We start from the raw sequence: 15,933 nt of genomic DNA, 5'->3' as shown, positions 1-15,933 counted from the left end.
ATTGCACAGATGGTTAGTAGTCCATGTAGCATGCAGTCAATGTAAATCATCACAAAACAAATTGTAAAAGTCCTTTCTTAATTGTTCACATAAATCTGTGCCAAGATTCATCCTGATAAATATAATTGCATATATAATAAACATGAGCTACTACAAAATGAACCATACATATATGATATATATAATAGGTATATTTATTAACAATCAATTATTATTGTTTTATATCCATATGTTAACATATTTATTTATAAATAAACAAATCAAACAGTACAAATAAATGTTATGAGAAATAATTTTAAATGGTTTATCTTTTGTTAAGCACAACATCCATGGTGGCTCATGCAAAGAGTCTATAGATGTCTTTGGTTATTTGTGTCATTGGGTTGCTGTCTCGTTGAAATATACCCCACACCTCCTTTAATTCAAATTACAACAGTAACATGTTTTCATACAATATGAAATCCATATAATAACATCATGTGACTGCATATAAACCAATAGAAAGACCAATATTATGCAATGTATAATGAAGACCTACTGTAAATATGTATTGTTAGAATCTGGAATGTATGGTTTACATGTCCAAGTGATAACAAGAAAAATGAGTACTCCACTTATAAATATAAGTCCACAGTATATATGACCAAAAATCTTTTAATTACTTCTTTGTTACATCTTGCTACTTTGAATGAGATGAAATAATATGGAAATATGAATTAATGTCTGCGAATAAAAATAGAAAATAAAAGATGTCTTTTCTTTGACCGACATGCTATGACGTAGATAAATGTATATGTCTGATGATAAAACAGATCAAAACATGTATAAACCATGTCAGATTTCTACCGATTATTAATTAACAATGATAAGTAACATTTTATTGTCTGGTAAAGACAACAGTAACTTTTTGTATGTGTGTATTGGTTGGTTAATCAGAATAGTCCCTTACTTTTAGCAGCATAAAACCAGCAAATTTATATTAACCTCTAGACTTTAGTTTCAGTTAATAGTATTGTTAGGTTGCTGTCTCATTACCACAATTCCTAAGTCTCTTATGTTTTATCTGCTATTTCAAACATGATTAATCCGTTTAATGCGCAGTCATAAATCAGGCCCTTGGTTTTCGTGTTTGAATTATTTCAGATTTTGTCATGTCAGAACATTTTATAGCTGACTATACGGTACTGCAACTCTTTTCACAAAATATCTTTCGATAAAATTGATCGTACATTATACTGAAATGTGTATTACTTACGAGTAATTTTACTCTTAAGATTTTTTGTGAAAAGAGCCGCAGATTTTGCTCATTGTTGAAGGTCATACTGTGATTTATAGTTGCTAACATCCACCACATTTGGACTCTGAAAGATGAAAATCATGGCAATCCTACCACATCACCTTATTAATATCAAATCTACAAATATCAAGCAATAACTTAAGCTATCAGATACGAAATCAAGATTTTAGGTATTTATTAATTTCCTGTTAACAAGTAATTCAAGTTTAAGTTTCCAATTAATAATGACAGTTTCATATATTTAAATACAAGTATTCCTGTCAACAAGGAACTTAAGCAATTACACACCTCTGTCCCTGAATATCATTTTAGCCTATACTTTAGCACCCAACTTTCCATTATTAAGCATTAGCTGCTGCTGTTATAAGTTAAAGAGTTTACTGATATTACATTATATTCAGTTTCACTGTATTCAATACTATTAACATAAGCAAAAAGCAACATTAAAATTTCACTTTGAAAACTTTTACATTTGAAAGATGGTAATTAGCAATAGAGAAGTAACTGCTGACTTTGCACTAGAAAAGTTAATGTTATATCAATCTAATTACAACTGAAATCAGATGTCACATAATTCAATCATTCAGTTGAATGTCGGAGAAAATCAGCCCGATCCATATTCACATCTTTAAGTCATCCAGACTTGACTGCTAGTACATGTCATCTCAAAATGAAGAGAGTATGTTAATATATTAGACCACAAAGACCACAAAGCCATCAAAATGTCAATTCTTAGTACATGAATAATCAGATTCAGAATAAATTTGGAAGACAGTAGAATAAGTGAAGGTCCATTATATTTGTCCTTGGACAATGGTCATATAAGGTGATATAATCCATACTTTCACAAACTGGCCCTATATATATTTTGAAATCAATTAGTAGTATGACTTTAAACTGATCTGACAGGATTTTCAACTTCATTAGCCAAAAAGATTGATGTGATTTTCGTGGAGACTTGATAAGTTCTCTTAAGATTTCAGTGATATATGCAAATTTGAAAGCAACAAGCCATATGATGTAACAGTACTGTAGAATTGTTTCCACAAACCCTCAAGTACTTGTCTTCTTTCTTCTATCATATGCTTCATCAAATTACTTTATCGTTACTAAAAATCTTAGAGTAAGAACTAATTACTATCTCAGACACAGTTGACCTTTGACAACCCTCACCAACTTTTTTATCCCATTCGGTTTTTTTAGTTCCGGACGTTATGTTTGTGCTTAAGGTTTACAGATTTTTGTAAACATTCCAGATGAAGTCAAAGCCAGAAAATGGTATTCGGGTTGCTGTCTCATTGACAATTATGGAACATCATTTTTCTATTCAACTTTTAGAATTTACTACAACTATCATTATCAATATAAACATTTACTGATTTTCAAATAATTGTTGCTTACCATATCTGTGACAAGAGCCAAAATAATAAGTGTTTTGAAATCATATGAAAGCCACTGATAGTATCATGTGACCAGACTATCAGCCAACAGATAAAGTAAATTCTATAAGGTGGTGAATTATAAAAAATTAAATATTTAAAAGAGATTATTCTGGTTATTATTTAAGATTAGAAAAACAATTAACCAAAGGAAACTTAAGAAATTAGTCTTCATTAATTCTTTCATGCATTCAAGAATGTTAAGTATTTTTCATTCATGCAAGTCTGTATAACATAATGTAGAACTGTGAATATCTTGGAAATAAGTATTGCAGTGCTACAATTACAGATATCAATTGAATCTAAACAAGAGAAACCTCACCAGAATTTATACTCTGTTAAATTCAAGTACTGTCGAAGTTTGCTTTATTGCTTAGCATCTAAAGACAATACACCAAGCATATGAGTCCATATACGATAAATATTAAAATTTGTTTTCATATTTTCTGATAATACTGCATGAGTCGGCTACATGTACTAATTTGAACCTAGATATATGTTCATATATATTTGGTGTATTGCTCCTAGACATCAAGTATAAGACAGGTTGGAAGCAGGTTATCTTCTTACCTTGGGAAAATTCTGTGGGAATTTGAAAATTTAAACATTTAAATACTACAAAAAGCTGAAATTATTCATTAAAATTCAAGTTCAATTTTTTTCTGCTTGTTAATTATTTATAATATGGTCACCTTGGTAAAAATGTACAATTACTCAACCAGATGTTATGAACTTTACATGCTTTAGATGAATTCCAAATATTCCACTGAAGTAACCTAAATTTATTAGTTTCGTTGTAAGGTTTGACTGTTAAACTTTCTGCTCTAGACAACCTAGAAACTGTGAAGATGAAGAACATCAAAAGTAGCATCTGAATGAAATATAGCCTCTACTTTAAGAGTGGGGTTTAATTTTTACCAAAGTATAACAAAAAGGTTCTGTTAACAGAAAGGCATATACATTATAAAAGTACCTAGATGTCCAGTTGTAAAACAAGATTTCTAATTTTATTCAAAGCACCCTTAATTTTCAAGTGTCATATATGAAATGAAATGAAATGTGTTCTATTTTAGTTGTAAGAAATCTCAGTTCACCATAAACTATTCTTTTCATAAATAAAACATGTCATCACCCTATTATCAATTTTTAAACTTTTAAAACCTGAGACACGATGCTGTCATAAAACTCAGCTTATCCTCAGTAGGAGTATTCTTATCTTGTAAATCCAACAACATGAACAAAATCGCTAATATTTTTTTTTATGTTGAAATTCAATCCATCTATTGAATTGAAGTAAATTTCACAAGGATGTAAACAGGCTAGTTTTCTATAAAACAGGTTTATAAATATATTGTATAAATCTTTTAAATGTCATATGCTAAATAGTTAAAAAGAAATTGACAGAAAAAAAATCGTATTAATATGAATCATAATTATCGTACTACAGGTTGTTGTGTATGTGTACGTGTGTGTGCAACAATACATAAATTGTATTACATAACCTGCACTACTAACTATTCTCTTTATATTATTGAAATAACAGCAGCACATTGCTTGAATTCAACAACCTTATTTTCTTGATTAAATGTACGATAACAGAACTAAAATAGATTTTATATGTTTTGTACTCGTAGCAAGGCACAAAATTGCATGCTGATGAAGCACAGTACATTTTTTTAGAGTGCATTTGGATTTTGTTATATGTAAACCTATGTTGCTAGGATTGATTGATTGATTGATTTGTGTTTAATTCCACATTCAGCACTATTGTGCTATTTCGTGGCGGTCAGTGTTTGTTGGTGGAGGAAGCCTGAATGCGCAGAGAGAACCACCAACCTTCGGTTGGAAAATTTCTAGGATGCTGCTGTGTTAACAATCAATTACCAGTAAAAAGGAAGTGTTTATGAAAATATTGGTCAAATTTAATTAAGGTAGATTTTAATTGTGTAAGTTTTTGCTGACTCAACGACATTTACAATATGTCATGAAAAGAGCATTTTATGAAAGGGAAATACTTTTAGTTTGATCTGATCAATTAATAATTTTTCTCAGAACTCTTTTACTTTTAAGCAACTATAAATCCATGCTATGAGGAGCAAATGTTCATGACCTTATATAACCCCAAACAATTCAGAAAATGCCTCTCATAAAGCCACAGCCCATTGTCTAGTAGTTTTCAAAGCAAATAAAAAAAAAATCATTAAAAAAAGTTGTTTGAAATCCCTTGGTTGTTTTTCACATTTTACTACCTCTTAGTTCAATGTCTAATGGCAATTCATATATATTCAAACCTAGATCAGAAGTTAGAACAAATTCATTTAAAAAGTGGATCAATTATAGAAAAAAGGCAGATAAATTCAACTGCAAAAATGGGTTATATGGGGTTCATCTATGGGCCTCTCCAGAGAGTAAATATTAGGCCTAATGGCTAATTTAACATGCAGAGTGTATGCCATTCTCCCAACACTTATATGGGGACATCTATGGGCCTCTCCAGAGAGTAAATATTAGACCTAATGGCTAATTTAACATGCAGAGTGTATGCCATTCTCTAAACTCTTATATGAGATAATTCCACAACAGGTATTCTATGGACGCCTCCAGAGAGTTAATACTAGGCCTGAAGGCTCATTAACAAATTGAGTGTGTGGTATTCTCTGAACACTTAAATAGGACTTAACATCACCGATAAGACTGGATGTCGTAGTTTTATTTAAAAGAATTTTTCAGAAAGCTGACCAAAAGTATGTTAATTTTAACTCTAGATTCAGAAGTACTTGACAATGATTTTTGGTGAGTAACTTTGATTACTCATTTGATAGTTGACTTTTTCTTGGAATTCCAATAAGGAAGAGAGAAAAAACAATGTTCTTCGCCGCTTATATTTTCTGTTTCATCTCTATGATACATACATCAACAGGAAGTGGTGCTGTCACTCTCCTTGAGACACCTGGTGGTTGATCACTAGCTGGTACTGTTCCCCCTCCTGTTGGTGGTTTATTTAGTAAGGTTAAGGCCACAAAAGAACCAGCTGAAAAAGAAGAATGAACTACTTAATCTAAACAATTTGGAAGCTTATCAAATCACTTTACAACTAAATTTAGATTGTGACAGAGTATATTTAGATCTGTTTTATCTGTAATAAAAATCTTAAATAGAATTTACAGTATAATCTTTAGAAAGTACAAAATCCTTTATATTGCATGGTTAACTAGTAAAGAAGATGTCAGACAATGCATATATACATGCCATCACAAGACTTCATTAATCTGAACCAATACTAATGATTTTAGATTTACCATTCAAAGAAGTCTGTGCTTGAATTATGGGGCTTTACACAATTTCTATACAATTGCACAATATATCATGAGTATACCATGGCGGTCTGATAAACCTAAGTGATGGAGCATAAACATAATTAGTGAAGATACCTTTGTTATATACTAAAAATGCTAAAATGCACCTATTTGCAAGAGACTTGAGAGAATCTCAAATAGTATGTCATATTAATAGGTTTTATATATATAACACAGCATCTGTGTTCTTCATGCCAAAATGTAGCAGTAGCCACTTCTAGCAAAAAATTCAGGTGCTAGGTCCTTCCTGAACGTGCTGTGAAATGGGAGCTTTTGTTTTTTGTTGAATGAATCTATGACTTTCAGATGAAGAACAGCAATAAAAGTGTTGTTCCTGTGTTTTGTTTTGTCAAGTGGGTGTCTGGATCTTGTTTCATGAATTAGTGGGGTTTATTCTTTCTTTTCAATTTAAACACTCTGTATAATAGTAAATGTTCTACCTAGACCACACAGACTCCAATGCCCCTTAAAATTATATGAGCATGTCTTGACATTCAAAAATGGAGAGTTATCCCTTTGCAGTGTTCTCACTCAGAGTTTAAGCTTCAAGACATCTATTTACCTTGATCCTATCAAGAATAATTTTCTGTAAAACTTAATTTACCCTGATGATACAGATTTCATCAAAAAGATGCTGTTGGAAAATTTCCCTTTATAATACCAGGATGTTATGTGAATGTTTTAAGTTAATAGTACATATTACAAAGCTAGTACAGATAATAGATCAGTTTATGGTTCAGACACATCCTAAGCTCTGTGACCACATAAAAGATATATTCAACACATTAAACTAATCTTATATTATTGATGATTTCAGTGGTTTATATTCTCTTGTGTTACATGTTCCAAGAAATTCAAGTTACATCATCTACATGAAAGTCTTCTCAATTTGAATTATGTTTCAATAGCCTTGACATGGTCATATATATCAAAAGAGATGTGGGGTCTACATCAATGTGACAGCAACCCAAATACAAACATCAACAAAAGAAAACTAGAAGACAACATACAGTCTTTTACAATAGACAGTAAATAACAATCACTATCATTATTGTCATAATCAATCTCAATTCATACCATACAAAAGTAACAAATAAAAGATTGTTTAAGAAACTAGCCTTCATATTTCATACTACTACTGAACAGGATCTTGTTCATAGATAAGTGTTTATAACAAGTACAAATGTACATTAGAACTGAGTGTTATCATGTCTGAAGTATACATACAGTACTACAGAGAGTGATCAGAAACAATGATATATTATTGGAAAAATATTTAGTGCTACCCTGTCTGAACTGGACTTTAAAACCACTTCCAGGAAAAGTAGTTTTATTGGAACATAAAATATCTTGTCAACAATAATGCTGACAGTCACTAGGAATTAATGTCTCTTCTTAGAATTCAATTTCCAATACTGCTGATGTGTGGCACACATGGATTGAAAGTAGATTAGTATTTCCCATTTCCTTCCCCCAGTCTAATTTTATCCCTAGTACTGGAACAGAACATTTGACGTCCAACACCATTAGAAGAAAGTAGCGACATTAAATAAAGTGGGAGTAAAAAAAAAACAGACCAGTAAAGATTCACAACTTTTAAACAAATGCCACTTTCTTTTATTTTGAAATCTGTAGGTAAATTAACTTAAAATCTATGGTGGCCTGTATAATAATATTTATTTATCAAAGAAATGCACATTTATACCCCGAGGGATTAAAGGAACAATATAAATAACATAATGCAAAAAATCATAAAGTATGAAAACATTATCATATAGTAAACAAAGTAATAATACTTATGCAGATGTGGTGTCCACCCTCCTTTATAGTGCTGCGCAAATGGCTTTTTAATGAATGGAACAGAAAGCTGCATATTAATGTTAGCAATCTCACTTAAAATGACAAAATATATGCGAGTACTATAGATACCTTGATGTCTACTTGACTTTAGGATCACTATAGTAAGGTCTGAAACTTTCTCTATCCATTTGTAAAATTGGAAAGGTACACTTGATTTGTTTTTACCTAATTTTGTTCACAAAAGAAACTATCAAAACTAGGACTGCAATAAATGTAGTGATCTGTACATATATTTATGAGTTAGAAATAAATAAACATAGAAATCACATGTCAAGATAGGCGATGGTCAATGGGAAATCACATGTCAAGATAGGCGATGGTCAATGGGAATCCAATGGCAAGAAAGATGATGGTCAATGGAAATCCAATGGGAAGAAAGATGATAGTCAATGGAAATCCAATAGAAAGAAAGATGATGATCAATGGAAATCCAATGGAAAGAAATGATGATGATCAATGGAAATCAAATGTAAAGAAAGATAATGGTCAATGGAATTCCAATGGAAAGAAAGATGATGATCAATGGAAATCCAATGGAAAGAAAGATGATAGTCAATGGAAATCCAATGGAAAGAAAGATGATGGTCAATGGAAATCCAATGGGAAGAAATGATGATGGTCAATGGAAATCCAATGGAAAGAAAGATGATGGTCAATGGAAATCCAATGGGAAGAAAGATGATAGTCAATGGATATCCAATAGAAAGAAAGATGATGATCAATGGAAATCCAATGGAAAGAAATGATGATGATCAATGGAAATCAAATGTAAAGAAAGATAACGGTCAATGGAATTCCAATGGAAAGAAAGATGATAGTCAATGGAAATCCAATGGAAAGAAAGATAATAGTCAATGGAAATCCAATGGAAAGAAAGATGATGTTCAATGGAAATCCAATGGTAAGAAATGATGATGGTCAATGGAAATCCAATGGTAAGAAAGGTGATAGTCAATGGAAATCCAATAGAAAGAAATGATGATGATCAATGGAAATCCAATGGAAAGAAATGATGATGATCAATGGAAATCAAATGTAAAGAAAGATAATGGTCAATGGAATTCCAATGGAAAGAAAGATGATGATCAATGGAAATCCAATGGAAAGAAAGATGATAGTCAATGGAAATCCAATGGAAAGAAAGATGATGGTCAATGGAAATCCAATGGGAAGAAATGATGATGGTCAATGGAAATCCAATGGAAAGAAAGATGATGGTCAATGGAAATCCAATGGAAAGAAAGATGATAGTCAATGGATATCCAATAGAAAGAAAGATGATGATCAATGGAAATCCAATGGAAAGAAATGATGATGATCAATGGAAATCAAATGTAAAGAAAGATAACGGTCAATGGAATTCCAATGGAAAGAAAGATGATAGTCAATGGAAATCCAATGGAAAGAAAGATAATAGTCAATGAAAATCCAATGGAAAGAAAGATGATGTTCAATGGAAATCCAATGGTAAGAAATGATGATGGTCAATGGAAATCCAATGGTAAGAAAGGTGATAGTCAATGGAAATCCAATGGTAAGAAATGATGATGGTCAATGGAAATCTAATGGAAAGAAATGATGATGGTCAATGGAAATCCAATGGTAAGAAAGGTAAAGGTCAATGGAAATCCAATGAAAAGAAAGATGATGGTCAATGGAAATCCAATAGATAGAAAGATGATGGTCAATCGAAATCTAATGGGAAGAAATGGTCAAGGTCAATTGAAATCAAATGGAAAGAAAGATGATGGTCAATGGAAATCCAATGGTAAGAAATGATGATGGTCAATGGAAATCTAATGGAAAGAAATGATGATGGTCAATGGAAATCCAATGGTAAGAAAGGTAAAGGTCAATGGAAATCCAATGGTAAGAAAGGTAATGGTCAATGGAAATCCAATGGTAAGAAAGGTAATGGTCAATGGAAATCCAATGGGAAGAAATGATGATGGTCAATGGAAATCCAATGGAAAGAAAGATGATGGTCAATGGAAATCCAATGGAAAGAAAGATGATAGTCAATGGATATCCAATAGAAAGAAAGATGATGATCAATGGAAATCCAATGGAAAGAAATGATGATGATCAATGGAAATCAAATGTAAAGAAAGATAACGGTCAATGGAATTCCAATGGAAAGAAAGATGATAGTCAATGGAAATCCAATGGAAAGAAAGATAATAGTCAATGAAAATCCAATGGAAAGAAAGATGATGTTCAATGGAAATCCAATGGTAAGAAATGATGATGGTCAATGGAAATCCAATGGTAAGAAAGGTGATAGTCAATGGAAATCCAATGGTAAGAAATGATGATGGTCAATGGAAATCTAATGGAAAGAAATGATGATGGTCAATGGAAATCCAATGGTAAGAAAGGTAAAGGTCAATGGAAATCCAATGAAAAGAAAGATGATGGTCAATGGAAATCCAATAGATAGAAAGATGATGGTCAATCGAAATCTAATGGGAAGAAATGGTCAAGGTCAATTGAAATCAAATGGAAAGAAAGATGATGGTCAATGGAAATCCAATGGTAAGAAATGATGATGGTCAATGGAAATCTAATGGAAAGAAATGATGATGGTCAATGAAAATCCAATGGTAAGAAAGGTAAAGGTCAATGGAAATCCAATGGTAAGAAAGGTAATGGTCAATGGAAATCCAATGGTAAGAAAGGTAAAGGTCAATGGAAATCCAATGAAAAGAAAGATAATAGTCAATGGAAATCCAATGGAAAGAAAGACGATGTTCAATGGAAATCCAATGGAAAGAAAGATGATGGTCAATGGAAATCCAATAGATAGAAAGATGATGGTCAATCGAAATCTAATGGGAAGAAATGGTCAAGGTCAATTGAAATCAAATGGAAAGAAAGATGATGGTCAATGGAAATCCAATGGAAAAAAGTGATGGTCAATGGAAATCCTACGGAAGGGAATGTTGATGGTCTTTACTTCTGATTGGTTTCTGTTATGGCCCCATTTTGCATATTCTTATTCAACAACCATTCAGCTCAATTTGACTTGAAAACAATTTTCCATATACATGATATAGGAAGTATCACAACTGAATTACATAATCAGGCAGTGGGTGCCATTCAATTCTTCTTTTATCTCAATAAAACTAAGCTTAAAGTCATTTATGTCTGACAGACATTGCAAAACATTTTCTTTATTTTTAGGATTAAACTAAGTTGAAGTTATGAAGTAAAATTAGAACTTTTATTTCAGGAAGAGTGATATGAAAACAAGAGATTTTCTGTATTAATAGTATTTGGTATCTCCTTTCTGGTGAGATGTCAAATATACTATTCACAGTTGTCATGGTTGTTAAAAGAAAGTAATATATACCATGAAACAGGGTTAACAAAAAATTGATCCTATATTTCTGCCATCAGTTATAAAATATGATGGGCTGAAATTTAAACTTGATAACTGTAAATTCAGAAATTATTGCAGGTTTTTATTAATGGGAATAATGCAACTGGATGAGTATTGCAATAATAAGAACTCACATATCTGATACATAGATCAGATTTTCCTGAAATCACAATAATTTATCTCGAGTTTTCGTCCATTCTTCAAAAATTGCATTTATAAATGCACGCAATTATTTCTGAATTTACAGTATTGCCAGGCTATTCCAAAACTAGTTGACCTGATGCAAGCACAACAGTTGATTTTCAAGTTTTGTGGATACAAACAGAAAACTGTATTAGAGTTAGATTAAATTTGTTGCACCAAGAACATCAAACTATTTATTTCTTATGAAACATTTTAGGTGTTGATTAGTCTCAAACAGGTTCTGCTGGTTTTCATGTAAATGTTTAAAGATAAGTGAAAGTTACCTGCAATTAGGTGTTAACGCAAGAAAAATTTAGGTGAGGAAGTAACACAGGGATCATTGAACACTGTGAAGGACAAAATTTGGTATAAAGTGTAAAATAATATAAATTTTAACTCCTGCATTAGAAATAAGCCAAGTTTATCAAACTGTTACAGATAAGTCAAAGAGCAAATTAATCAAACTTTACAAAAATCAGTTTGGGTTTTCCCCGTAAAGTATTAAATGTACAACAAATACTGACATGGGCCATTAAAGATCAAAGTACAACAAAAGTTTGATAAATCATACAATACCATGAATAAAATGATTGATTTTTAACTTACTGCCTAAATCCAATATAGATGGTCGTTTCCTTTTAATTGGTTTAGTCCTTCTTAATCGTGGGATGTCAATATTTTCGTTACTATTCATCATTTTGGTTATATTTTTTTTTCTATTGTGATCACGAAACAGGAAACAAATTCCAAGTACCCACAAAATGTGTGAAAATATACAGTATAATCATAATCAATCTACTGGCCTACAACAGTAATAAAGGAAAAAAGTAGTCCGCTATAGCACAACATGACAACAGACACCATTGTCTCAACATTCCATAGAGAGAGAAACTAGGTCATTGTATACAAGGAAGTTTATTTGACCTGTAAAATAGAATGTTTTAATATTGATAACACTGTACAGGGGTATAAGCTGAATCAATACAAAAGTAACAAAGTACCAACTGAAGGTAAATTCAAAAAGGTTAGTCAATAAAAATTGACAAAATCAAATGTTAGACTTTATTTTAAACCAATGGAATGAATGAAAAACAACTGTCTTATTCCTGTCAGGCATTTTCCAAAAAAGTGGGTTAAACTTGGTTTTATACCTAGCTAAACCTCCCATTTGTATGGCAATTGCCAATATTCCCCTAACCAAATCTTTATGTCCCACTATATCCTTTGTGGTGATCTCCCAATTTCCGATTACCAACCCTAATCATTTTCTGAAAATGTCAATTTCACTTCCTGCTTACTTCTATTTTTGATAATGTGCTATCACAATTTTTCATTGGCAGTGCAAAAAGGGTAGTCAAGTACCTACTAAAATATAAGCAGGTTATCTAAAAGCTTTGTCTCGACTTTGCAAAATCAGACAATAGTAATGGAAGGGACTGTTTAAGTTCTGTTCTCCCCACCTGTATCCCTGCCCCTTTTTTTTAGCTGTGTGACCTGTTGTAAATATTACTGCCACAAATAATTAGATTTCTGGTAAGTATGATTGTACTGTAGATGTTTGTATGTTGATCTCAGTTATCCCATCACCCATCAAACAACTGCACTTTTCTTTATGTGTAATTGTTTAATCACTTCCTCCAGACCCTGATCAAGTATGTACTTTCCAACAATAATCACAACATTTATTAATTCATCTGTTTATTTACCGAAACCACTTCAAAAATATAATTGAAAGTATAAAAATACAGATATTAACCAAGTTCAAAGAGTTTCTTATAATGGATTTGTATTAAAAGGAAGATATCCTCATTTTTCTGTACATCTCACAAAAAATCTTACGGTAAAAATACTTGCAAGTCATACACATTTCAGTATAACTTCCGACTAATTAAAGTTGTACGATTTTTGTGAAAATAGCCTCTGGACTTTTGCATAAAACTAAACCTAGATGCACATAGATATTAAAGATGTGGTATGAGTGCCAATCCTTCCCTGTCTTTATTACTGTTTTTTATATGAATAATAAAACTTATAAAAAAGAAAAGTGCGACTAAATAGTAAAACAGTTGTGTTTGTGTACATGGAGGAGGGTGACTGTATGTTTGTGTACATGTAGGAGGGTGACTGTATGTTTGAGTACATGGAGGAGGGTGACTGTATGTTTGTGTACATGGAGGAGGGTGACTGTATGTTTGTGTACATGTAGGAGGGTGACTGTATGTTTGTGTACATGGAGGAGGGTGACTGTGTGTTTGTGTACATGGAGGAGGGTGACTGTATGTTTGTGTACATGGAGGAGGGTGACTGTATGTTTGTGTACATGTAGGAGGGTGACTGTGTGTTTGTGTACATGGAGGAGGGTGACTGTGTGTTTGTGTACATGTAGGAGGGTGACTTTGTGTATGAGTACATGGAGGAGGGTGACTGTATGTTTGAGTACGTGTAGGAGGGTGACTGTGTGTATGAGTACATGGAGGAGGGTGACTGTATGTTTGTGTACATGTAGGAGGGTGACTTTGTGTATGAATACATGGAGGAGGGTGACTGTGTGTTTGTGTACATGTAGGAGGGTGACTGTGTGTTTGTGTACATGTAGGAGGGTGACTGTGTGTTTGTGTACATGTAGGAGGGTGACTTTGTGTATGAGTACATGGAGGAGGGTGACTGTGTGTTTGAGTATGTGTAGGAGGGTGACTGTATGTTTGATTACATGGAGGAGGGTGACTGTATGTTTGTGTACATGTAGGAGGGTGACTTTGTTTATGAGTACATGGAGGAGGGTGACTGTGTGTTTGTGTACATGTAGGAGGGTGACTTTGTGTATGAGTACATGGAGGAGGGTGACTGTATGTTTGAGTACGTGTAGGAGGGTAACTGTGTATGAGTACATGGAGGAGGGTGACTGTATGTTTGTGTACATGTAGGAGGGTGACTTTGTGTATGAATACATGGAGGAGGGTGACTGTGTGTTTGTGTACATGTAGGAGGGTGACTGTATGTTTGTGTACATGTAGGAGGGTGACTTTGTTTATAAGTACATGGAGGAGGGTGACTGTGTTTGTGTACATGGAGGAGGGTGACTGTATGTTTGTGTACATGGAGGAGGGTGACTGTGTGTTTGTGTACATGTAGGAGGGTGACTGTGTGTTTGTGTACATGTAAGAGGGTGACTTTGTGTTTGATTACATGGAGGAGGGTGACTGTGTGTTTGATTACATGTAGGAGGGTGACAGTGTGTTTGTGTACATGTAGGAGGGTGATTTTGCGTTTGATTACATGGAGGAGGGTGACCATGTGTTTGATTACATGTTGGAGGGTGACTGTGTGTTTGTGTACATGTAAGAGGGTGACTTTGTGTTTGATTACATGGAGGAGGGTGACTGTGTGTTTGTGTACATGTAGGAGGGTGACTATGTGTTTGATTACATGGAGGAGGGTGACTGTGTGTTTGTGTACATGTAGGAGGGTGACTATGTGTTTGATTACATGGAGGAGGGTGACTGTGTGTTTGTGTACATGTAGGAGGATGACTGTGTGTTTGTGTACCTGTAGGAGGGTGACTGTGTGTTTGATTACATGGAGGAGGGTGACTGTGTGTTTGAGTACATGTAGGAGGGTGACTCTGTGTTTGATTACATGGAGGAGGGTGACTGTGTGTTTGAGTACATGTAGGAGGGTGACTTTGTGTTTGACTACATGGGGGAGGGTGACTGTGTGTTTGTGTACATGTAGGAGGGTGACTGTGTGTTTGTGTACATGTAGGAGGGTGATTTTGTGTTTGATTACATGAAGGAGGGTGACTGTGTGTTTGATTACATGTAGGAGGGTGACAGTGTGTTTGTGTACGTGTAGGAGGGTGACAGTGTGTTTGTGTACATGTAGGAGGGTGATTTTGCGTTTGATTACATGGAGGAGGGTGACCATGTGTTTGATTACATGTTGGAGGGTGACTGTGTGTTTGTGTACATGTAAGAGGGTGACTTTGTGTTTGATTACATGGAGGAGGGTGACTGTGTGTTTGTGTACATGTAGGAGGGTGACTATGTGTTTGATTACATGGAGGAGGGTGACTGTGTGTTTGTGTACATGTAGGAGGGTGACTGTGTGTTTGTGTACCTGTAAGAGGGTGACTGTGTGTTTGTGAATGCGTAGGAGGGTGATTTGGTGTTTGAGTACATGTAGGAGGGTGACTTTGTGTTTGATTACATGTAGGAGGTTGACTTTGTGTTTGATTACATGTAGGAGGGTGACTGTGTGTTTGTGTGCATGTTGGAGGGTGACAGTGTGTTTGTGTACATGTAGGAGGGTGACTGTATGTTTGAGCACATGTAGCAAGGGCATGATTATTGACATTGAATTGATATATATACAGTAAATTCTGAAATTATTGCGTGCATTTATTATTGTGATTTCAGG

General features: G+C 33.5%; 2 protein-coding genes across 28 annotated transcripts in view; both read right to left on the bottom strand.

Moving 5' to 3' along the window:
• The window catches only part of LOC127700732 (rho guanine nucleotide exchange factor 12-like), a 137,280-nt gene that overhangs the window by 68,663 nt on the left and 52,684 nt on the right, over positions 1-15,933 (bottom strand). For 25 of the 26 annotated variants that reach the window (XM_052204374.1, XM_052204372.1, XM_052204375.1 and 22 more), the window contains one exon: positions 5,649-5,767. In XM_052204374.1, coding sequence (XP_052060334.1) covers positions 5,649-5,767 — 119 coding nt within the window. Of the gene's footprint in view, positions 1-5,648; positions 5,768-12,123; positions 12,374-15,933 lie in introns of those variants that run through there. The other variant, XM_052204376.1, reaches the window with a different exon arrangement.
• Positions 12,675-15,775, bottom strand: LOC127700753 (dynein heavy chain-like). 2 transcript variants are annotated; one of them, XM_052204403.1, is made up of 4 exons: positions 15,754-15,775; positions 15,244-15,633; positions 14,584-15,063; positions 12,675-13,821 (listed from the first exon to the last, which is right to left on the bottom strand). In XM_052204403.1, the coding sequence occupies exons 2-4, from the start codon at positions 15,439-15,441 to the stop codon at positions 13,519-13,521; spliced, it is 981 nt and encodes a 326-aa protein (XP_052060363.1). In that variant the 5' UTR covers positions 15,442-15,633; positions 15,754-15,775; the 3' UTR covers positions 12,675-13,518. The 2 variants fall into 2 exon arrangements, with proteins under 2 accessions (XP_052060363.1, XP_052060362.1); XM_052204402.1 differs by having other exon boundaries at positions 14,584-15,633.

Source organism: Mytilus californianus, unplaced genomic scaffold (assembly GCF_021869535.1).
Source record: "Mytilus californianus isolate M0D057914Y unplaced genomic scaffold, xbMytCali1.0.p SCAF_5, whole genome shotgun sequence".
Taxonomy (NCBI): domain Eukaryota; kingdom Metazoa; phylum Mollusca; class Bivalvia; order Mytilida; family Mytilidae; genus Mytilus; species Mytilus californianus.
The sequence above is the reverse complement of the archived record's forward strand: the minus strand, read 5'-3'. Positions and strand labels throughout refer to the sequence as shown.